Here is a 25,495-nt window from a genome sequence, read left to right on the forward strand (position 1 = left end):
TGCTCACCCTTGTGTCGTACTTACCGCTGGCTTCGATTCTCGAACGGGCAAGCGGAATGGCACCCGCGTTCGGCAAACAGCGCCACGGCAATGTGACGAGGCCGTCCTGAGCGCAACGTTGCCGCCGAGGCACGCGCGCGTCTCTTGAGCGTACATTGCCACCCGCACGCGAGCCGCTGGAGCAATGCAATAAGCTTTGCGCCCGACTCATGCCTGGGCGACAAGCAAATGACGCGAGGGCGTTGTGATGGATGTGCAACGCCACGCAGATTTGTGGATTTTGACCGTCGGTGCTCAAGCCTTGGAGTAGAGCACGTGCTTGTAAATCGGCGTGTACGCACGATGTAGATTGCCGGCGTGCCTCCTCTCTGCTGCTGCTGTGAACACGAAGGTGTCCCAATGCAGACATTGTGTCCTTGTTATCTTTGTCACCGTGCAACATACGGCGCGCGCGTGCGTGTGTTTTATGCGGCTGATTCGCATAACAAAACAGGTATAGGCGCAGCCCTGAAACTGGTTGCTCACGCCATTGCTGACAGAAAGGCCTCCACTCGAGGAAGGTCTAGAAAGCCCTTCTAGAGGGTATTGGGCCTACTCTTCCACGCTTGTCAGACGTCTTGGGAGAGATGAGAGGTCCCCACACTTTACCACACCACACGTCACCTGCCGATAGACTACCTAATTTAATGCTGCTGGGTTGACAGAGGCAGGGGTATTTAAGAATCATGCCCATTGCTTTAAGTGTAGATCTAATCGAACCCGCAGCATAGGGCAGTGCAGCCAAACAATGATTGTACTCTACTTCTATGTTCCCACGTCTATGCTACTGCTGCACATGTGCATATCCATTCCAAATCGGGCACGAGTGGCGTGTCTCATTGCAACGGCACAAAGGACAGACCATTTCTGGAACCGCCGCGCTCATACGAGAGATAAGAGTGAACACTAATACTGTAAAACATCCTTTATCTTTGCCACAACAAAGAGCATCTACAATATTATGAAAGCCACAGATCCTCTATAGATGCAAAGCGTCGGTAAGTAATGCTGTGCTTTATCTTGAAAAATCTCGTCTATTGATTTTTGTTCCCCTCGAGTTCTTAAGCGTCTTTGAATTATCGTCACGAACGCGATTCACGTGAGGCTTGGCACCTAATTCCACACTCGTGACTCGGTCCGGGAAACAGCGGCGCCTTGGTTCGACAGTAAGCCTCATATCGAGTTGTTCATTGTTAATGCGCTATGACTTGGATGCTGCTACGGGGCTGTGTGTGCAATGGCGAGGAGCACGGTGGGCTTCCAATTCAGAGGTCGTCGGCCTGCTCGATCTCCCGTGGCGGCAGTTGAAACAATAGGCACGTTGAAACAATAGGTACGTTGAAATAATAGGTACGTTGAAACAATAGGCACGTTGCAACAATAGGTACGTTGAAGCAATATGCATGTTGAAACAATAGGCACCTTGAAGCAATAGGCACGTTGAAACAATAGGCACCTTGAAACAATAGGCACGTTGAAACAATAGGCACCTTGAAACAATAGGCACGTTGAAACAATAGGCACCTTGAAGCAATTGGCACCTTGAAACAATAGGCACGTTGAAACAATAGGCACCTTGAAACAATAGGCACCTTGAAACAATAGGCACCTTGAAGCAATTGGCACGTTGAAACAATGGGCACGTTTCTTAAATCTCTGCCTCTGTCGAGCCGGCAGTATATATGGGTGGGTGCGCCACATTTCGTCGAGCGGACAGGTCGCGTGTGGCGGGATGAAGTGTGGGTACCTCCACCTCTTCCAGGGCATGCTGGTCAGTGTGAAAGAGGAAGCCAAATGCCCTCCAGAAGGACTTTCTACGGCTCCATCTCCACGCACTCTTCTGCAAGCAGTGGCGTGATCGATCATTTTCAAAGCTGCGCCTTTACATTGTACCTTTAAAATAAGGGTAGTTTGCCTGCAATGTAATTTCTACTTTAAAGCGACTTAACGACACCGCAACTGAAGAATTATTTTTACAAAGCAGTTTGAGGACACGCTTATCCCAGAGAGACGATGCATGTTTAGTTCATACGGAGGCGGTTCGAGGCAGAGGAGGAGAGGAAGGCGATGAACAGAGGCAAGGGAGTCGAGAGCACGGAGAGAGGCGGAGGCAGCAGGCCAGGAAGATCAGCCTCATTGTACGGATACTGAAGTTCGATTCCAATTACGAGGAATTACAATGCACGCGCGATGATCAAAAGTCGACCCTAAAGACTCTGCGATATAGAATTATTCACAAGATAAGGCTCGTGTGAGTTGGCACCATAGCTCACATTCCTTATAAAATTAATGATAATAAAGGTGGCGATTTAGAACCCTATGTCAATCCACTGCTGCGTGAAGGCTCTCACCACGCCGCGTCGTTCTTATGCTACGTTTGACCATACTTCACCACGCTGGTCAGTGCGGATTCTTCAAGTAGGTGGCCCCATGACCAAGTCAGATGCCACTCGCCGCTGGCGTTAGCAACAGCTGGGAATCAAACAGAAGTATACACCCGGGTTCTGGAACATAAAAATAATAATAATAAGCCTCAACAGACGTAGAGTATCCACGTCTCACAAGACACAATGGGTCACAATGGGATCGTAGATGGAGCGAACAGATAACATCACGCGGGCAATTTTTTGACACGTGGATCATCGCGCGCTCTCCCACTTACAAAAACGTGGGCGTACGTCACGAAACGTACATCTGGAGGTCATTCTTAACTTTTCCTACGATGTAAGGCAACTCAATCTGGAGTCCCGTGGCCATGACATTCAGCGTGTTCCGCAATGATGTTACCCACCGACCCCACATGATGCACATCGCATTCAGTGCAAAGCAACATGAGCCAGACAATTTCTCCGTATACTCTACACAGCATTGCAGAGCGTTCTCTGCGGTCGATTGTTTTGAATATTTAAAAAAAAATGCACAAAAAATAATGGCAATTGCTTACCCTCGACAGCCTTACTCTGCGTCTTGTTTGTTTTTCTTCACGTGGGTTTCTGCTACATCGGGGTGCTTGACCAATAAGCATGACTGGGTGACTTCACGTTGTAATTAAACGCAGCACGCGGAGAAATGTCGGCACGCATTCGAGGTGACACTCAGCACTGCCATCTTCTGGCCGTCTCGCAGCATCGCCCCACGTCTTCACAACTCACGACAAGGGGGTTTGGTGGTGACTCACCCTCATCCAAGCACTGCACGAACCAGTCTCGAAGCCCGCTTAGCTTCCGAAATCTATCCAGATCGGGCGCATTCCATGTGGCTTTGTCCTCGGCATTTGTTGAAATTGCACGTTACTATAGGTACGTGTCATTTTTTGAATAAGTACCTTATATACAAAATAATAACACCTTGCATTTACTCATGAAAGCCTCAGTGAGTTCCAAGACTCTCAAGATTATCTTAAATTCGGGTCCTGCACTGAAAAGCTTAGTAATTTCAATTCGTGTTTTGCAATGGGAAGCAAATGGGTATGGTATACAGTATTTGTTAGTAAATGCTGTATAGCATGAGCTTCAATTCCCGTGTGCGTATTCACGCGTTGGAGTGGTGGCGCAGTGATTAGCACATTGCACTACGAACCCGGCTACCTTCGATTCCCGACCACGACTCTCTTCAGTGGCGAGTGACATCTGAACCGTTCGTGCTCACACAGCCCCTAACCAGCGTGGTGAAGCATGGCCAAACCCAGTAAGACCGATGCGGACTGGGCATGTTCTTCACAAAACAGTGGGCTGATAACAGGACTGTACATTGATATAAGTCATAACTCATAATTAAGACCATAATTCAAGGACCTATTTATATTGAAGCGGTTTTTGATAATAATTGATTTTGTTGCAAACTAATCTTGTGCTACGCTCGGCGCTCCGTAACACACTCGGGCCGTTCTCATTAATAACCGCTTGGTGCCACCACGAAGGAACACGGAGATATAATTAGCAATCAATGTCCACTCAATAATGCCAAATGTGCGCACGCTCGTCAGATCTCGGAAGCCAAGCGCGGCCGGGCCTGGCCAGCATTTGGGTGGGGAGGCCGACTGGATATGGCAGGAGGTGTTCTACACTTGGGCTTCAAGGTGTCCGGGAATTGGTGGTTCAGCTGATGGATGCTTGATTCTATTTGTGCTTTAACGTGTAAAGCTTTACCACGTCGTGTATGCTTGGTTAGGTTTCTCTCCGGGCTCTACGGTTTCACTAATCACTGAAATTCGGCGAGAATGCAAATTGAGTCGGACTCTCCCGAAAAAAAAAATTCTCGACACTCAGTGAAGCTTTTTTAATGGGTAAATAAAGAACATTTATAATGCTCGTATTTAATTAGCTTGACGTGCGACTGGTGGGTCAATTCTGATAAATTGCACACTTGTGAAAAATAAACCCCGCAGTAATGCATTGCTGGAGGTACGCATCAATGAACAGAGGTCGCTCGACAACAATTGAACCAGCCGAGGTTCACGTGCGACTTCACGTGGAGGATCAGAATCAATGCCGAGGAGGTTGCCATGGGAGGCCCACACGTGCAGCGTGCGTGAGGCCAGGTTACCGATGCAGACGTTCCAGTGGACACCCAGAGGTCAACGACCAAGGGGAAGACTGAGATCCAGATTGTTGTGGCGATGCTTGTGATTTCGGGTGCCCATTGTGCAACAGCGAGGAGCGAAGTGCTGGCGAGATGTGGTGGCATCAGTGTGGCATTGGCCTGCACAGGGAGACGCTTGTGCATCAGCAGACGCTACGGACTGCGTGATCACGAAATGCGCTACTCGCGACGCCTCGTGGTTGCGCCGCGGGCTATTGTTTGTTTGGCGTGGACTCCACGCCGCGGCCGTGTGCATGAGACTTTCCATCCCCCCCCCCCCGCTTCCTCCTCTCCCCAACAACAACGACACCACCACGGCCACGACTCGCGTCACCCACCACCACACCCACCTACCCAGCCACTCGCTCACGCATCCTTCCCTATAGCAGGGCCGCCCCCACCGCCACCGGGTCCAGCACCTAACTCCCACCTCCCCCTCCTCCTCCACCCCACCGCCCCAGTCCTCCCCATTCCTGCCTTACTCCCCCCACTCCTCCCCCCAAGCCATCGCACGCGAGGCGGTGCCTGTGTGGGACTCGCGCCGGGACACAAACGTGATGGCCGTGATGGCCGTGAGTCGTGCGGCGGCTGCGCGATGTTGCGCGCTCGGCTATTCAAGTTCGTGGCGGCGCGTCAGCGCGGGTACAGCGTGTGGCGCTGTGCTGCTCTAGAGTCGGGCTGTAGGACGCTTGTGTAGAGAGAGAGAGAGACGTACCGATACGCGCGCGTGCATACCTGATCGACTCATTCCGTGAGGTTTTTTTTAAGGACTTGGGAATTGCTCCGATTCCAGCGCACACTCTCTCTCTCTCTGTCGCTCGCTCGCTCTCTCTCTCTGCGTATGGCGTAATAGTTTAAGCGAGCGGCAAAGCGACGCCAGGGTGGCTGCGTGACCGCCGCGGTGTTCTGCGGGCGGAATGGTGCGCTCAGTAGCGCCGCGTCGCCGCTCCTGCAGGCAAGCATAGGGCGCAGATCGTGTGCGGGGCAGCTCCTCGGCTCGCTGCGTGGCGATCAAGGCGAGACACCGCCCGCCGGACCGCGCCTTGGGGGCGGCGCTTTATCTTGTTCACCTCCCCCCCTTCCTCTTGTGACAAGTCAGCTGCTCAATATTTGTTCATTTTCTCGTCGTTTCAATATTTTGCGAATTGAGCGCAGCTTGGATGAGTGTGCGCCGTCGCCCACGCTCCGGGAGGGACCCTCTCTTGCAGTCGCCTCCTGCGCACGGACGAAGAGGCGCAAAAGACCTGGACCTTTAAACCATCATCAACATTCACACACACGCGCGGACACGGAGAGGCAGGCACACGTGCGCACGTACACTAGCACGCGCCTGTGCACTTGAGCATGCTGCTCGCTGCGCGGTGACTCGAAGGCGGTGCTGCTGATCCACGTGCACTTCTCGTCCGTGAAACGGAGCGAGGAGGTCTGTTATTGTCGTCATCTACACCGTGGCGATAGAACACACGTAGAGAACACGCGCGCTACACGCGCTGCTGGCAGGGGCGATGCTGCGTCTGTAGCCTGCACACACGAGGCGCGTGGCGGCTTCTGGAGGGGTTTATAATCGCATCGAGAAGGCAACCGAGACAATTTTCTTTTTTTTTAACCGTAACCCCAAGACAAGACGATGAAATCCGTGTCGGTGAACAGAGACGGGACGCAGTACGCATCGGAGACGAGGAAACCGGCGGTAAGTTTGTGTTCGCATTTCACGGCGCGCACTCCACATGCGGCAAACGAAAAGCAATGCAATGCACAGCCCTTGCGTGAATCCACTGCTGGATGAAGGGTGCCTCCTGCCGTGTTGCTCGTCGACGGTGTTTGGCTGACTATACTTCACCACGCTGGGTTGATGAAGGGGTGAAGCGGTGGGTACCGATTAAGATATCACGGTCACATTGATGTTCGCCTTGGCTCGGGCTAGGCTGATTCTTAATGCACTCCGCTAACCACTGCGCCACCGCTCCCCGAACGTATAGGCGCAGCGCTGCAATTGCTCGCTCACCCCGCTGGTGGAGGTAGGGCGCCTGCCAGAGGGAGCTCTCGAAAGCCGCTCTCGTAGAGGGTCCGCAAGCAATGCGTCTCGGCGATGTGGGCCGGTGACTGTCGATTGCCATGATGAGTCTTCACGGCCGTTGTGTTTGTGTGCGCGCCGCTCATTGCCAAGGAAGGCGCTCTCTGAACGGCGCTTGTGCAGTCCACAGCGGCGTTGCGCTGTGCAACGTCGCCTGCCCGTGCCGTTGGGGCCTTGCGCTGTGTGTGTGGTGGCTACGGCACTCCATGGCATCTCTGTTATTTCCGAAGATGTCCTGAAGCAGTTTTTTTGCAAATGAATGTCAGCGAACGAAGCCCGACGACATCGCTAGGGGATACGTGTACACTCTGTCGTATGCAGCGATGTGAGGATCCGTTTGAATGTAATAAAAAAATGTGTTTTTTACATCGTCTTTACGCCGCTCTCCCTCCCTCTCGCTCCTCATCCTATCTCACGTGAAAATGAAATAAATCTTCCGGATCGGCCCAAGTGGTGTTGTGAGCACACGCTTCAACTGCCATAGCGAGAGGACAGGAACGATTCAACCTTGTAAGCAGTTGGAGTCCACCGTGTTATGTGAAGCAATCCAATTGGTTCTATCCCTGCACAAAGCAACACTTTAGCCCATAGAACACTGCGCTGCAAGGGAAACGATAATAGGGGCACATATTGGGAAGGCATTGGCGTGAAACGTCGCCTCCTGTAGACGTTTAATTTTGTTTAGTTTTTTTTTGCTGTTATTTGGGCACTGAGCACAGATTCTTGTTCGCGGTCCTCTGTTGTTGAGAGCGCTCTGTGGCGAGAGTGCGGATGGGGGGGGGGGTGCCTCGTCACACCCGGGTATGACGAGCGCGTGGTCTATGCGGGGCTCCGTCCAGAGAGGGCGGCTGCTGTTTCCCCAGAGAGGGCGGCTGCGGTTTCCCAGCCGCTGCGCGGACGCGCGAAGCATTCCTGAGCAGTCGCCCGCGAATGCGCCCGGGAGAGAGACAGATTTCAATTCCCGAGCGTTTGTTGAATCTCCCAGAGTTCTATGCGTTCGCATTAAATTATTCATCGGTTCATCTCGAGTAACGATCACCGCACATGGATTTGCGATTCAGATGTATGTTGAACTTCTTTCGCGCCGTACGTAACCGAACCTATTCGATCTTTCCGCGCGGCAATTGAAACAATTGGATTTTTTTTCTCCCTGAAATAGTCCACCCCAACACCCCCACCCTCTGTATCACCAGCAGCATAAATGAGGGGACATCATAGTTCGCGTGCGGTGGGCTAAAGTGTGGGTAACTCCCACCTATTACAAGACCTCGGGCCAGGGTGGAAGAGTAGGCCAAATACCACCCAGAGGGGCCCGTCTTGAACTCGTCTTGTGGGAGGCCCCTTCTGCCAACAGTGGCGTGAGCAAGCCGTTGCAGATTTGCCCCTTTACCATTTCGCCCCACTGATTGCCACCAAGTGAAGCACATTCGCGTGACGCTCTCGAAAGGGCTCCTGAGCTGAGGTTTGGCACGCAGTGTCTAGGAATACATGGACATTACAAAACAAGAGGTAGCATTTGGTTCTGGAGGTTGATCGGTTTCACTTATCGGGCACGGTCTTCCCTAACTTTCTAAAACTCCAAGCCACCGCTCCACACAGCAACCCGAGATCCATTCCCCGCCATGGCCAACATCAGTGGCGAATGAAGCATTTCCTGCCCCCACCACCTACCCCTCACCTACCCCCTCACCTACCCCCTTACCTACCCCACCACCTACCCCACCACCTACCCCCTCACCTACCCCACCACCTACCCCCTCACCTACCCCACCACCTACCCCCTCACCTACCCCCTCACCTACCCCACCACCTACCCCCTCACCTACCCCCTCACCTACCCCACCACCTACCCCCTCACCTACCCCCTCACCTACCCCACCACCTACCCCCTCACCTACCCCCTCACCTACCCCCTCACTTACCCCCTCACCTACCCCACCACCTACCCCACCACCTACCCCACCGCCTACCCCACCACCTACCCCCTCACCTACCCCCTCACCTACCCCACCGCCTACCCCCTCCCCTACCCCCTCACCTACCCCCTCACCTACCCCCTCACCTACCCCACCGCCTACCCCACCACCTACTCCCCCACCTACCCCACCACCTACCCCCTCACCTACCCCCTCACCTACCCCCTCACCTACCCCCTCACCTATCCCCTCACCTACCCCACCACCTCCTCCCTCACCTACCCCCCTTTTCACCAACCCTCAATGACCTGCATGGCGACGTATGTTCAAAGATTCCCCAAAAACAAAATGCACATAGATGCCTTCATCCAGCATTGGATTCATCGATGCAATGCTATCGATTATCAATGAACCAATTGATTTGTCTGCGTGGAGTCCGACCATAAAACCGGTAAATAGCACGTTGAAGCTCGCTGATGCAATATACAAGTGTATTTGGCGAACTAGCAATTGATTCCTAGTTTACCTGTAAGTCCATTGTGAGTCAGAGCGATTGGAAGAGGCCTCGAACCGTAGCGTAACTTGATAAATGGCTCTGCTCGAAATGTCGAGTCCGGCTTTAATTGTTGCACGCAGAAGACACGAGCGCTGTTAATTTGCAATTAATTGCGGCGTCTCTGCGCGGCTCGCTTCGGGAGCGTTTCTCCGTCCTCTCATTCCCCAGAGGCCTCGAGCGAGACTCGGCGATAGAAACGAGAGGGCGACGATGGCCATGCCAGAGCGGTTGTTGGTGGCCTCCTGCGGCCACGAGGAGACGGGCCACGCCAGGGAGAGAGACGAGCACGTGTGTTCCCATGTCCTGGGTGGTGATTGTGTGTTTCGCGCTTGTGCGAATCGCTCAAATAAATAAACAAATAAATAAATACCCTCGATTAATTCCTTCCAGGGGTGGGGGCGCTTCCTCCAATTAATGGCAATTAGCACAGCAGGCGCGTAGTTGTTCAACCAGCCCGAACGTCATTTATTCATTTGTGTGTTTCCGGAAAATCCTTGAGTGCCGTCTTTTAGTGCGAACTTGGAGAGGGGAGCACCAGCAGGCGTGTGACTTCTGTGTGATGTCGCAGTGATGTAGGTGTGATGTGGTGGTGATGTAGGTGTGATGTCAGTGTGATGTATGTATGATGTCGTGGTGATGTAGGTGTGATGTCAGTGTGATGTATGTATGTGTGATGTCAGTGTGATGTCAGTGTGATGTGGTGGTGATGTAGGTGTGATGTCAGTGTGATGTATGTATGATGTGGTGGTGATGTAGGTGTGATGTCAGTGTGATGTAGGTGTGATGTGGTGGTGATGTAGGTGTGATGTCAGTGTGATGTAGGTGTGATGTGGTGGTGATGTAGGTGTGATGTCAGTGTGATGTATATATGATGTGGTGGTGATGTAGTTGTGATGTGGTGGTGATGTAGGTGTGATGTCAGTGTGATGTATGTATGATGTGGTGGTGATGTAGGTGTGATGTCAGTGTGATGTATGTATGATGTGGTGGTGATGTAGGTGTGATGTGGTGGTGATGTAGGTGTGATGTAGGTGTGATGTCAGTGTGATGTCAGTGTGATGTCAGTGTGATGTATGTATGATGTGGTGGTGATGTAGGTGTGATGTCAGTGTGATGTCAGTGTGATGTGTGTATGATGTCGTGGTGATGTAGGTGTGATGTGGTGGTGATGTAGGTATGATGTGGTGGTGATGTAGGTATGATGTGGTGGTGATGTAGGTGTGATGTAGGTGTGATGTAGGTGTGATGTGGTGGTGATGTCAGTGTGATGTAGGTGTGATGTAGGTGTGATGTGGTGGTGATGTAGGTGTGATGTCAGTTTGATGTATGTATGATGTGGTGATGATGTAGGTGTGATGTCAGTGAGATGTATGTATGATGTCGTGGTGATGTAGGTGTGATGTCGTGGTGATGTAGGTATGATGTGGTGGTGATGTAGGTATGATGTGGTGGTGATGTAGGTGTGATGTCAGTGTGATGTAGGTGTGATGTGGTGGTGATGTAGGTGTGATGTCAGTGTGATGTATGTATGATGTCGTGGTGATGTAGGTGTGATGTCAGTGTGATGTATGTATGATGTGGTGGTGATGTAGGTGTGATGTCAGTGTGATGTATATATGATGTCGTGGTGATGTAGGTGTGATGTCAGTGTGATATATGTATGTATGTGTGATGTCACTGGTGAGTCTGCTAGGGTGTGTGTGGGGAGAGCAACATTTGGTTCACCGGGTGCCATGCGACATGATAGCTGCAGTGGTCATCTCACAACGCACACCCACCCATTGTATCGATTGCGGTTCGTCGCCAGGTGCCATGAATTCCGGTTACACCGGCACTGTCGCTGGAAATGATTGAGCAAGGATGGTGCTTAATTCCCATTCTTGGCCCAAAATTCCACTTTACCCCCGATTACCCAGCTCAGATATGCATTGTGTGCACTCCCACAGCAAGTCGACTGGACACTTGTGGGACAATTTAAATAGCCAATAAGATATGAGATTGCTTACTCCAACGTGTAACTGAGACCCAAATATTGCCCGCTACTGCTGATGCCCGTGTGATTATTGATTTGCATTCACTCCTGTGTTCTGTGCATCGATTATTCCTGTTCTCTGCGGTTGTGTGTAGATGGGTAACGCATGAAATGGTCTCATGGAACTCGAACATTTATAATATTATCCGTGCCTTTCTGCATGTAAGAAGAGTCGCCTATACGTGGCAGAAATGTCATCCTATTTTCCGTTATATGTAGATGACTATGAATTTCGATTTAAAGCTTTCGTGACTGCAGGGATTCATCTTCTTGGTTCTTTCGGTAAAGTCACGTAGAAGGGAAATAATAAAATAATAATTTATTATTATATTATTTTATTATGATAATTGGTTCTTTACCCTTCTATCTGGCAACTGGCAAATGAGGTCCCCATAGTGTTATTTTATTATGTTGTATTTATTTTATTTTATTATTTCCCTTCTACGTGACTTTACCGATAGAACCAAGAAGATAGATGACTATGCTTTATAACAAAAGTAATTTCCTTGGATGTACATGAGCAGCCTGGTTGTCAATTCACTGTTGGACGAGGGTCTCCTAGGCCATGTCGGTTGTGAGGGTTCCATGCATTCCTCTGTCCACGATGCCCATAGAACCTGGTATTTGTGCATGGTCGTGGTGACCCATCACAGCATTACCTCGGCTCAACTCTGCTTAGCTTTTGAGGTCAGATGGGACCGGGCACATATCGAATGCTTTGGTCATAGACAATTTCCATGGATAATCGTGGGTAATAGCTTCCACCAATCGCAACTCCCCAAATCACCACAGATAACAGACGCTTCACTGTAATTGCATTCCCAATGAGGCGGTGTGGGATTGAACGAGCCCAAGCTATTGTGCTACGGTGTCGCGAGGCATTTCTTCGGCACGCAGACATTAATTCGTGTAATTTCGGTGACGTAATGAAATATGTCAATCTTGCTGTGTGGCAGCTGAAACGGCTGGCAAGTTTCTGAAAGCGTGGTCTCTCCCACCTCTTCAAAGACGTCTGACCAGCGTGGAAGAGTAGGCCAAGTTAGCCTTGAGTGGAGGCTCCCGAGCGCCCTCTAGTGGAGGATCTTCCACCAGCAGTGGCGATGCCAAGCAATTGCAGGGCTGCACCTGTACCTTTCACTTCTTAGTTTTTTGTTGTTGCGAGCTGGGCAATTTTCTGACGAGACAACTTGCATTTGTGGAGCAGCGTCTAAATGCAGCCGCATCTCAAGGCGCCGTAAAGCAACGGCAGCAGCGTGGGACACGGACAACGATATTCTTGGTTCTTTCGGTAAAATCACCTGAAAGGGAAATAATAAAATAATAATACAATAATATTGTTTTATATTTTTATTTTATTTTATTATTTCCCTTCTACGTGACTTTACCGAAAGAACATGAATCCCTGCAGTCACGAAAGCTTTAAATCAAAACGCACAACCATGTTAATAAGGAGACGTGGCTGCGGCTTGACCTTTCTAAATATTAATTTGATCAAACTTTCGCCACACGCGGACAAACAGGCGTCGTCGGATGGCAGCCAGCCCCACGCGAAGGCCGCCGCCGCCGCCGCCGCCGCCTCCCCGGACGATCGCAGCGGCCTCCGGAGGCCCACGCCGGAGGGGGCCGGTGCCGTGCCGGGGGCCGGAGCGTGGGCCGGCGAGGAGGCCAGGGTGGGGGGGCCCCCCCCCGCCTGGTGCGCCGCGTGCGGCTCGCGCCAGGGGGAGCCGCGGAGGAAGCTCGCCTCGCCCGCCAAGGTCAGCCCAGCCCGTGACCCCTGCAGCGTGTGTGTGGACCTTGTTCAAAAGAGTGGCTTGTGGGGTGTTGCAGGGTTCGAAAGAAACTCAAAATCGGAATATTGATGTTATACTGGAGGAATCCGATGAGCTATGAAGCTCTGTTTCTTCACAGTTGTCCTGTAAGCAGCCGGGGCACGACACGGTCGATGGTAAATAAGCGTAAAGCAAACGTTGAAACAGAACGATCCGACTTCTGATCTCGCTCTCTCTCTCTCTCCCTGAATGTATGAGCATAATCTCTGACGCTCATGGCGTGATCGTCACCGGCGTTAATTATTGTTGACCAGCAGTGTTTGACTTGGCTATAAGAATTCAGAAGCGGGGCTGAGCCTTAAGCAAGGAGGGAAAGGGTGGGGATGGGGGTGGGGTTGGGTCACATCTCCCACCAGCCTCACCAGGACTCTCAGTTTCGGCAACTGTGCGAAATCGTGCGAAGTCAGAACGACATTTTTGTCCTCAATATTGTTTTCGTCGCAGGCCACATAAGCCGGTATTTTCCAGTCTCTCCGCGTCTCTTCACAAGGGAGAATTGTTGGTGGTAAATAAAGTTCGGTTATCAGCCATTGTCTATCCACTGCTGGATGAAGGCCTCCCCCATACCGTCACCACCCCCCCCCTAAACGGGCCAGAGCTGCTGCCGTCCGTTTCAGTACCGCCCTTGAACTGACCTCATCGCTCCATCTCGCAAAAAAAAACCTGGATTTATTATAAACGTAGAGGAAGAAATAATTCTGTTCGTGGTATAGACCTTCTGTAAACACAATCTACACACGCACACACACACCGAGTGAAAAATGGGATTCCAATGATAACATTCAATTGTGACTTAAGTCTAAGGTAGCCTGTAACACAGTGAAGGACTTCAAAGGAAACACTTTAAACCCTTTAAATGGGGTAGGGCATTGAATGCTATCTCTTAGAAAAATTGCGTTGATTTTTCATGTTGTTATCATACGCTCGTATTAATGGTGCAAAAATATTGGTAACTCTCTGTATGTATGTATGTTGAACTTCTTTCGCATCGTACGTAGCCAACCGTGCTAAACGGAGGCGCAAACTCTGCAAATAAACACAACATAAGACGGGCGTTCCGTGATGGTATTTGCACACTGCACGGTAATGTTAAGGGCTGCAAACAAATTGAAGTCCCGTAATCTAACACCGTTAATATGCCGTGAAATATTATCGTCAGCTGGCCAGCGAAGCACCGCACAAAAAACCTAACGAGTCGCTTCGAGAAAGTTTCCCAAACGCCTGCCAGCGTAACCCGGCACGCCCCGTCTGTCCCCGTCTACAATTTGCTCCCCATTCAGATACGAATCAACGTGTTCCACGCTGCACGCGCCCGATGATTGTTAAACACGTCACACGCGAGGCGACAAGCAATTAACACTTTGCATCACGTGCAAAACGCACACACACACATGCAGCACCTGCATCGGCTCTCTATTCGCGCAGACAGCTTAATTGCTCAGAGCATCACATGGGAGTTGTTTTAAAATCATCAGGTGCGTGCAGCGTGGAATGACTTAATTTGAATGGGGGGGGGGGGGTAATTTGGTAAACGCAAGTAGCGCCGACTAGAGCTTGGGAAATCCTGCTTTAGAGTAACCATTCCATTTACAACATCAAACGCGCCCTTCATGAAACTGGGTGGATTCAACGACGTCCCGTATCACGCTCCGCGTGACTCGAGTGTTCTTGGCGAACGTGTCATTGCAGGCGCGCCAGCGTGTCAACGGCCCGCTGAAATCGCGTGGAGTCTCAACTCACGCTCGTGTAGACGCACCCCGCCGCACATCTGTGCTCCGTAAAATGTCCCTTTTGGCTCGAGTGGGGGAGTCAAAGCATCGAGCCAGTGCCGCTAATAATCTGGGTGTGAATATGTTCAGCCACCTGTGATTAAAGCGGGGTCTCAAGTGTAGCGGTGATCTCATGGTCTGGTCACCAATGGCTGCACAACAACAACATTGGGTTGACTTCCACGCGACACACAGCCATGGTTTGGATAAAAGGTTGCTTGAGGGGCTCCTCTCTGAAGTAGTTCTGTGATATCACGTTCCGTGGGGCCGTTGTCTAATATGATTGTTTTGAATGGATATACTATTATCCTCTCCTGTGAAACTACTGCAGAATGTGTCTCTGAAATATTGTGTATTCACTACAGCCTTACATTGCGTGAATGGCGCCAATACCAAATGTACTTGCAAATTGATTGAGTCCTGCGGTCTTTCGTGCGATGTTGCAGCAGCCCTGCGAGTATCACCTTCCCCCACCAATCGAGCACTTCCACTTTGACCCCCGACGAGTCTACGGACAACTCCCAAGACATGGGTTACAATTGTCTGGCACACACCTGACCAGTTTATGAGATTTAATAATAGTCACGATATATTTATTGACAGTGATCATTTGTGTCATGATAAATGTTAACACGGTGGAGCGATCGGTGGCATAGTTGTTAGTGTGCTGTGCCATGAACCTGGTGACCTGAGTTGGAGTCCTGACTGTGACAAACATCAGTGGGAAGTGATGTGTGCACCTGGTCTGAGCTCACCTGCCTTCACCAACCTGCCCTGACCAGAGTGGGAAAGTATGGTGCAGCGACCCCTGTCTCTGACAAGGAATGCGGAGGCCGTGATTCAGCAGTGTATTGCAAAACGGGCTCCGTATAATTATATATTAACATATATTATTATTGCTATGTTTGGGTATACAGTGTTTGGAGAGTATGTGGCATCATTATCCTTCTCTACGGAGTGAGCTCTCACTTGACTTCCGAGCATTCCTTGGAATCCCGAGCAAGACCCAATTGTGTGTCTAGACATCGGGACAAAATTGCCCTGCAGGCAAAGCATAGCCAGTGCACTAACTCTACGGGATTACTTTTCAGGATATAATACAATATCGTTGATCTTAAAAGCGTCTCAGAAATCGTAATGCAATATCAGAATGGTACAGGAAGCGTCTCTCGATCCAAACAGGGCACCCAGAGTGCCCGATGGCACACGTTAATAATCAAGAGCCCGCACGGCTTAAATTCCCCGGTGAAATGTTTGTTTCTTGGTCCATGATCTGAATTTCCATGTTTTTTTTTACATGCAGGATGATTCAGTTGTAGATATCTCACTAAAACACCACTGCTCCCGCCAATCTCAGTGCACTTCTTAAATTGTTATATTTTTAACACTATGATGGAGCCATCGCGTACACAATATCCAATCACCATTCCATAATTAAGGAAGTGGGCTAATTAGAAATCAGTGGAGTAGTTAGAATTAGTGGGGTATCTATGAATGTTATATTTTTCTCTCTCTCTGCAGCAGTGTTCTCCATTGCAAGGCCCATGGGCCACTGGCAGCCTCTGGTGGCCTCTAGTGGGGCCCCTGATATGCGTCCCCCCACAATACACAAAGAGTGACCCCCCCCCCCCATCATCATCGTGCTGCTGTCAAACCCCAACGGTTTCAAATGTGTGATGATGTCTTACAGGCGAAAGTGCTCCCCCTCTGAAAATATTTAAGAACACCCCTCTACAGACTATATATATATATATTTGTGATGAGATGACGACGATGATGATTGTCATCATCCAATGTTAAGCAGGCCACAAACTTTTGAACATTTTACAGAGGCAGTTTTTCCATAATGTTGGGGCAACGCAAAGCAAAAAAGCCCCTTTTGAAGAGATGCAGCGTAAGAAACAGATGATAGCGGGATGAGTTTTGAACGTTGCCCCTAAAAGCAAGCAGTCGTCCTCTCGGAAAACCCCACGCTGTGTGTGTCTGCCATCGAAATTCTGTCGGACACATTTAACTTAGCCCCCACTCTATTGTGCATGCAATCTGCTTCTCTCAGCCACAGCATTAAAGGCAGCGCCTCCTCGCATGAAACCAAGGTGGAGCACTATTCATTTTAAATCTTGTCTATAAAATGTCTGCGGTTAATAAATCGGCCTTCAACGCATTCCTGGTAATTCACTATGGGGAAGGGGGGGGGGGAATTATATGTTTTTTACGTTATGTTTTTATATATTATGGGGTTCGACTGAAAAGGAATTAAAGCAACGGAGCCGCAGACGGTGTGCTTATCGTGCTGCTGCTGCCGCGTGGTGGTGGCGGTGGTGGTGGTGGTGGCGGCTGTGGTGGTGGTGGTGGCGGCGTAATTGAGGGCTCGGTGCTGTGAGGAAGAAAGCGCAGCCGCAGCTGTTTCCAGCCACATACTTGAGGGCCGAGACGTCATGACGAGATGTTGCTCTGTGTTATGTGCCCCCCCCCCCCCTCCGCTTTTCGCTGCACACCTTAAAAGCAAAACATGCATGCTACGGGTCCAATTTGTGTTGAACAGGAACAGTCAATTTCAACAATGCCGTGGGTTTTCTGATGGAAGGGGGTTGAGTTGTTTCCCGACCACTCTCGATCGTGCATAATGGTCGCCACTCTCGGCAATTGGCCAGAGTTTGAGATTGTTTTTTTTGGGAAGTAACCAACAGAAGCCACTGACGGGGGGTCCACCTTACTTCTGTGTTGATATATTCCAGAAACTCACAGAAAGGTGAGCCGACATTTGTTGTTTTTGGCAATTACGTGGGAGGAGAGGGGGCCTCTTAAATGCGGGAGCCCGAGCAGATTTGGCGAAATGTTCTGGTCCCCAGGATTGACGAAATGAGGGCATGTTGAAGATGGCTGCAACGTGAGCCACTCGCGACGGAAGAGCATGGGACGGAGGGCAGAGCTGGGTGGGGGTTGAGGGGTGCTTGTGATTTGGTGACCCAACCTCAAGCAACATTTCTGCTGATTAAATGCTCCTTTCACAGCATACACGCCACCTGGCACGGGCTGCATTGAGCTCCAATTTCATCGGTAAAATGAGCCAGTTGAATTTTTACAGGGCATCCTGTGTGTCCGATGAAATTAATCGACCGATTGTTAGTTTCGTGCGAAATTCGCACCGACTTCTTTGCCGGCACCAGGCCACTGTGCCGCGCGTCATGTTCAGCAAATTGGAGTTGTGCTCACCCTCATATGGGTTAGCGCGCGTGAGGTTGATTCTAAAGTAAGATAGTCCTTCTTGATTTCACATCGCTTTTTTTTTGTTTAAATGTATACTCACACCTGGGTGGCCAATGGGTTCACAAAGTAGACCGTTGTGCTCTGTTTAGCGATTGTTATCTGCCCTCTGACCTCTGATATATTATGTAATGGGATACTTTGTAAAACGGCTAATTTGTGCAAACATGCAAAAGTCTGAAGACTTTTCAACGCACACCACCATGTCCCATTAACGTGATGTGCCCATTAATGTAATCTGCACATTTTCTTTTTTATGTAGGCCACAGCTAAGAAATCATTCCACAAAGTTTTAAGAAGTGATTCTGGGATGTTTCAATGTATCAAAACTGTTAAATCCAGCTTTCTTTTTACCTAATGTTGATGGCAACCTATAATTGATTGTCATGATTGTGACCTTGACCGTGGTTCGCATTTACAATTAAATCTTCATACTGCAGAGGGAACATGATAACGAGTTTTGATCTGGACTAACAAAGTGACACGGGGAGGGGGGGGGTTACAGCGACCAATTGGGGAACTCGCCACAGGCTGCACTGATGCACTGTCTAAACTGCTTGTGGGTAGCAGAAGTTCATTTTAAGAATTCCATCCCGTGAGTGGGTAAACGGTGACCGTGGAGTCGGTTGCAAGACCATCGGAGTAAAACGCTACACGGTGAATTTTATAGCCAGGCCACGTGTGTGTGTGTTGAACTTCTTTCACACCGTACGTACTCAAATGTGCTCGTCGGAGGCAAAAGGTGGCCAAGAAGCTCTCCAGAAAGCGCGGCTAAGTCTTGTTGCGGCGACGTTGATGTCGACTTGACATTGATGGCCGCCGCTCGTTGTGGGGATTTTGTAAAGTGCCCGGCTCTCCCGTCCTGTCGGGATTACAGTGACGCCTGTGCCGAGTGAGTGTTCGGCGGTTAATACCACTGCGTGCGTGGTTTACCGCACTATGATTTCACTGCCGAAGCATTTCTGTTGTTGTTTTTTGTGCAACCTTTAGGCAATCACAACGGTAGCTTTCCCTTCACATACTCAACCGGTGTCTCATCAACAGAGTGAGCAGTGTGTGGCTTTTAAGTCTCCATGAGTTTCTTTCATACACGCAGGGTCACGAAAGGTCTTTGGACGCCCCCAGGCAATATGCAAAATTAGGTCCCTTCTGAGGCCTAGCTTGGCTTTTTCTGAGTCCCTCTTGATATCTGAAGCCTGTGGAAAACTACCCCACCTGTGCCCCCTCTCCACGAGGGTTGCCAACTCCTGGGGTTCAAACATCCACGTTTCATCATGGGAAGAAGAATATTTAGCAGAAAAAAAAACTATTTGCAAACTATTTTTATAAGGCCCACTGAGCTAAATATCTATTTTTCATAAGCAACCTGGCCACAAATTATAGCTCAATGAAGTGGCTTATCACGTGGAAATTTATAGCAGCCAAATACTCTAAATATACGTCTCTAAATGTGGAGAGAAAAACGGATGGAAGCGGAGAAAAATCCACGTGACCACCGAGAGAACATGCATGCTCCAAATATACAGGGTCAGGGTCGGGACTGAACTCATGGCCTCCTGTATACCAGACGAGGTAATTGAACGTTTGCCACCGTGGCTTCCCACGAAGAGAGGAAGAACTAGATGCTGCAAATGCATGATTCTGAGTTGTGTATTATCACACAACTGACAACACAACAGGCCTCCTAATATCCCTGGAAGACTTAGAGATGTCCTAGTACTGCAAACTCAACAAGAGGACTATGCTCAGCAAACTGTGGCAATCCTACACTCTACAAACATGTCAATGCCCAGAGCCCACATTTTTAAGTTAACTCAGACTGAATACTTGTGTTCCTCTAACAATAGTAATAATTCCGATTTAAGGTGGGTACATTTCTCCATCAATAAGGATACTGCCGTGGCGTAATGATTAGCAGACTCATCTTGCAATCCAGAGGTTGCCGGTTTGATTGTATCTCCCGGCCTGGCGTTTTAGTTAATGGTTAAGTTTTTTGTAAATATCCCCCCCCCACCCCTGTTCACCCAGAAATGGGTCAACTGTAGTTAGTCGATCGACAGGTCACTTGCGGTGTGGTACCTCTTAAACGACATCTGGCCAGAATACCCAAGAGAGGGGCTCTCTCGAGAGCTCGCTCTACTGGAGGCCCTTCCACCAGGACTGCCGTGAGCGATTTCAGGGGCAGTACTTTCCCCTCTACCCTTGCTGCCACCGCCGTTTTGCTCTGGGTGACTCAGTGAGTCCTGCGCCTGCCCCTCTCCGTCACGACTGTGTTGTGAAAGCTCTTCACGCACACACTGCCTATTAAAAAAATGGAGAAAACCCGATGGCCCCATTGTTGTATTTATTCCTGGTATTTTAAATTATTATTTTTTTTGTATGCATTTTTGGAGTCGCAATTTCTTTTGTAATCTGTGTATACAAGTGGAAAGTTCAAGTTTTCAAAGAAAGGGAGACGCCTGCCAAACCGCGTGCCTCGGAGTTTACAGGGTTCATTAAAATCCCACTGAAAAAATGCGCCGAAATGCTGGGTCCCCCTCCCAGCCACGGCGATTTTAAGCTGCGGCGCTCTCGCGGTTACATCTCAAAGCGCTGCGAAGCATATTTCCTGATATTCAATCGTCGAGCCATGGGCGAACCCCACCCCCAGCGCAAGGTAAAACAAAATCTGACTGCACAAATCATTTGGAATGCGCATCGCCAGTCTATTGCCACTCAAAGTGAAGGACAGTGCCAGGTCCGCCTCTGCGGGGCTGATCAAGTAGCATCTCGGCCCATCGGCGGCAGGTACGGCTGCCACACCGGCTCTTGGGGATTCGGCCTGGGTGGTCTCCCTTTCTCTCGGGCAGAATTGCACTCTCGTGAATTGCACCCGTATCAGGTTCATCTCTCTCCTCTTTTTTTTAGCTTCTTTTGAATAATGCTCCAGGCAGTTCCGCCTTTTCCCAAGTCCGCCCGTTTTGTTCCGTTGTAGGGCATCACGCGTAATTGCCGTCTGCGAGTCTACGGCTCGCAATTTTTTTTCTAATTCATCTATTCTTTCGGTCTTTGCTGCTGCTGCAGCTGCAGCAGCAGTGCTGTGCTCGTACAGTGCCGTGCTCCTGCAGCACCGGCGTTCTAAAATCCGGCCAGCGACGATGAGTGTTCCACGCTGGAGATGGCGGGGAACGTCAGTCATGGGTGGAGAGCAGAGGAGTGGGGCGGGTTGGAATGAGTGTGGCGTTGGATTCCAAGTCAAAATACAGAGCAAACTTGCACCTGTACAGAACGTTTTCTGGCAGCTCTTGCCATCACAAGTTTTGCGCTGTGTTTTTTTAAATTTGTGTGTGTTTTGTGTCACTGTTAGACGAAAGTAAAACGTTTATATGCACCTGTACCTACCTTTTTTCAAGTTACACTTTCACTGTTTTCACTTGTGTTTCGTTTATGACAGTCAAATGTATTAGTTGTGCGATATTCGTTAAGAACCTCGTCCTCGTTTTCACTATTTGACGTTTTTTGTTGTTGTTTTGTTGTTTGCTGTGCTCACGCACTACAGTGATTACAGATATTCCTCGTGAAATAGCTGTGAAACTGGCTAAACAGAATCATCCTAGGAGGGCCTGGGTTCGATTTTGACGCTAACGCCTGCTGTATATTTGGAGTTTGCATGTCTCTCTCACCGTGGTCGTATGGACTTTTTTTCCGGATCCTCCGGTTTTCCTATCCACATTTAGAATCAACATACGTTTAGAATATTTAACTGCGATACATTTCTACGTGATAAGCCACTTCGTTGAGCCATCATTTGTGGCCAGGTCACTTCGCTTCTGAAACAAAAGCTATATTTAAGTGGGCCTTACCTGGTAAAAAAAAACATAGTTTAGGTTTAGTTTATCCGTGTAGTAAACCAAAATAATTAAATATAGTCACAAAACTCCCTCGTGCAAAACCCGGTATGCCCCGTAGCTAATTATGAACACGTGTGTCCTTGGGAGTGGTGGTGGTGGACTTTGCTGCATGTAGGCGAATGTAGTAATTGCACGCCTTTTACATTTTCCGACTGCTTTGTATACACTAGGAAACCCCTCTGGATCGCGCTGCTGCCAGCCACGGACACTCTACCCTCATTACTACACATTTAGTGCAAGAGTTGGGTTATTAAAACGTTTTTTTTTGTTGAATCAGCAAGCACTAGTAATTCCAAAATAATTATTGGTAAATACATTTAATTGCAATGACAATGTTTGAACCCACTTCGTGTATAATCTGCTTTTGTTGTTTGCACAGAATGTAGTTTGATAAAAAAAAAAATGCTGTTTTTGCAGTCCATTCGTGTGTAAAATAGCGTAAGGTTGTTCGCATGCTTTATATTTCTGCAACGTGAGCATAGAACCCTTGTGGCGTCCACGACCCTTATAATCCAGCGGCATTTTCCTTTCGTCACACGATTGGAGTACAGAGTGAAACCTGAAAGATCTGCACACTCCCCTCATGCACGACTCATTATCATCCACGACGCCTGGTATCCATTAACCCCAGTTGACTCGCAACTACTGCTCTATTATCATTATTACCTGCGCGGTGTGTTTGTGGCTATGAGGAGTTGTGTGGAAATTTAGATCCATATCCGTGGGCAGGAGATCCATAAGTGGTCAGCGCACACACTGTGTTCGGCCAATTAATTATCCAATTTTTTGTATATACTTATAGGAGTCGCATGGAGAATTCATCCGATTGTCTGCAATGATCCACGGGTGAATGCAGATCAGTCGAGTTATTTTCCCCAGATAAATGGAGATATTAGGGTCTTCCCCAATAGTGCCACCTACATAGGCACAGCTATGAAAGGTTTTGCTGCAAATCCAAACATACATGTGCGAATGAACCGTAAAGAAAAAGACCGAAAAACACCTGACGAAAGCATAACGGAGAGGAAGGAAAATAAAAACTGTCATGTGACAGAAAGTAGTTTATCAAATACTGTTTTTTTATGTCTGGCACATAAAAAATTGGAGCAGCACCATATTTTTTTTTTTTACCGAAGCAAATTGATGCTGCTGGCACGGCAAGTTTTTGATTCATCGTCAGCGTGTGATGTCGTTTGGATCGCACGCACGCACGCACGCACGTACTCACGCACGCACCCATCGGTTTGCCCAAAATACTCACAAGCAGCTGGCAGCGCCTTGCGGCGCGTTATCTCCCAATCACCCGGTCAATATCGGATATCGCAGAAGTGTGAGAAGATTTTATTTTAAGCACGGACAGGTAGGGGCTCCATGAAAGAGCCGGTGCAGTGCTATTGATTGCATGCTCGTTTCATACACGGCCGGTTACGTGTTGCCAGGGGTGAATTGCAAATGTGCAAAGTGAAGCCTACAAAACCCAAACCACTTAATGTGACATTTCGAATGCTGTTTATACTTTCTGTGTGCTATTACGAACAAAGCAAATTGCTGCGATTCAACACATTTGGGGCGGAAGGACTTTCAAGCCTGGCACATCTCGCTCTAGGTGCCAGTGCTGAATTTCAGTCGCAACCGTCCGGAACGCCATTCGGGGAATTATTCTGGCGCGTCACATCCATCTCAACGTTTTTTGCATCTCGTTAGCAAAAAGCTCTTCGTAGGATTTTAGGAATATCGGGTACAATAATATAATAATATTATGGCTAAGAGTACCCTTATACTCCAGTGGTAGTGCCTTGTGCGGATAATCCATACTCTAAACCCTTGGTAGATGCCTGTTTCCATTGGCTCCACCGAGATGCAACGTCCCTGCTCTCAATACGAGAATGGAACCCCCAATGGCTTAATGTCAGTAGTGTGGGGGCAGTACAAAAATGTCAACATTGTCAGCGTCCGCATCGTGTTTCATTTACACAATTATGAAATGTCACCAGCGAGATCGAGTCCCAGGAAATAATAAATGAGCTCTGAATGGTTAACTCACATTCTCAGTGCTGATAATACGAGGAGTGAATGATGCCCGTAGCATTTGAAGTGTCCATTTCAAGTGTGATTACAAAATGTTTTTTTATTGCAGGTAAATTAAATAATAAATATTACTGCATTCTCCCGATTATGAGATGCCCTATTTTTTTCCTGCATTTTAAAGTTTCCAGTGTCTTATAATCCGGAGAGTACAGTGATGTTTTCCCAACCTGCTAATTAACGTTTTAGTATCAATTAGCAGGCATTATTCAAGAACTTTGCATACGATTTTCCCAGTTGCATCCAATTGTGGAAATTAATTCGCCATCTTCCCTGGCTTCTTGTACCTAAAATGTCCCCAATCAAAACATATTCTCTTTCTGGTTTTCTCATTACATGCCCAAAAAAAATTCGTCTTTCTCTAATTACGCTTGAAAATTTATTTATTTTGTACCTGCTATCTTTAACACATCCATACTACCCGTCTTGTCTGCCCATGACATATTTAACGTCTCTTTAAGACTGCATTCTTTTCATTTACTTACGAGAGTATATTTAAGTTGACTGTCATTCATAATGATTGATTTGAGTTGGTACTCCAGCGGAGGTTGAAGAGACTTGGTTCCTGGACTGTTGTTAAAAAAAAACTGATCTCATACATTTGTTGACTCATTTTCCCACAGTTTTATGTTGGTTCTGTGAGTGTTTTTCTAAGGAAAAGCCTGGATTGATTATTTTCGACTCTTGATGATTGCCATGCACAAACTGCCGGTCACCGGATTACTTGGAAATGTGCCCAATATAGCCACAGAAAGTAATTCTAATGACACGCTGGATGGAAACTTTCCAAACCGTGTTACCCGATCCAATTACGACGTGTGTGTTGTTCTTAATCAGAGTGACTAAATGCACATTGGGCTGTCACAGACGTAAAAATAAACTCTGCCTGACAACGGTAATGAAACACAGCACAAACATGGTTTTCGTGGCAAATGATTACTTATTAGAAGTCATTTTTTAGGGCCCTCATTGTGGCTGATGATAGTTTTATATCACAGGCTACAGGCGATGGGGAGCATATTCACCGTACTGTTACAATTCGACGAAGAGTTCCATTGCGAAGTAACCTAAGCTGCACTCTGGACTTACAATCCAGAGTTTGGCCGGTGCAATCTCCCGGCACTGCGGTTGTAACGATGTGGCAAGCTTCTTAAATCCACAGTCAGCCAATCGGACAGAATAGCCAATATAGAGGGGCTTGGCTTCCACCAGCAGTGGCATTAACAAGCAACTGCAAAGCACCTTTAGCTTTTACTCTTTCACGTATTTGTGGCAGATTTGGTTACAAAGCCGTAGAGAAAGTTTGTAAAGGGGATTATTGAGCGTTTCTTCGCAGAGTGTGGATGTGTGCACCAAATGTTCGGGTGAGCCGAAGTGGCCGAATTAATCGAGTTGGTGAGTTACAAGAAGGGTAGGATGGACGGGGCCCTGTGGGGTGAGTCCGACAGATTTACACA

General features: G+C 48.7%; 1 protein-coding gene across 1 annotated transcript in view; it reads left to right on the forward strand.

Moving 5' to 3' along the window:
- Window positions 1-5,168: 5,168 nt before the first annotated feature.
- Window positions 5,169-25,495, forward strand: part of LOC133352797 (kinesin-like protein KIF26A) — a 122,068-nt gene continuing 101,741 nt past the window's right edge. Inside the window, 2 exon segments of the mRNA XM_061568702.1 lie at window positions 5,169-6,310; window positions 12,719-12,952. Of these exon segments, the coding sequence (XP_061424686.1) occupies window positions 6,248-6,310; window positions 12,719-12,952 (297 nt within the window). The 5' untranslated portion in view covers window positions 5,169-6,247.

The sequence above is a fragment of the Lethenteron reissneri genome, chromosome 41, assembly GCF_015708825.2.
Source record: "Lethenteron reissneri isolate LAM-NWPU_2019-01 chromosome 41, ASM1570882v1, whole genome shotgun sequence".
NCBI lineage: Eukaryota > Metazoa > Chordata > Hyperoartia > Petromyzontiformes > Petromyzontidae > Lethenteron > Lethenteron reissneri.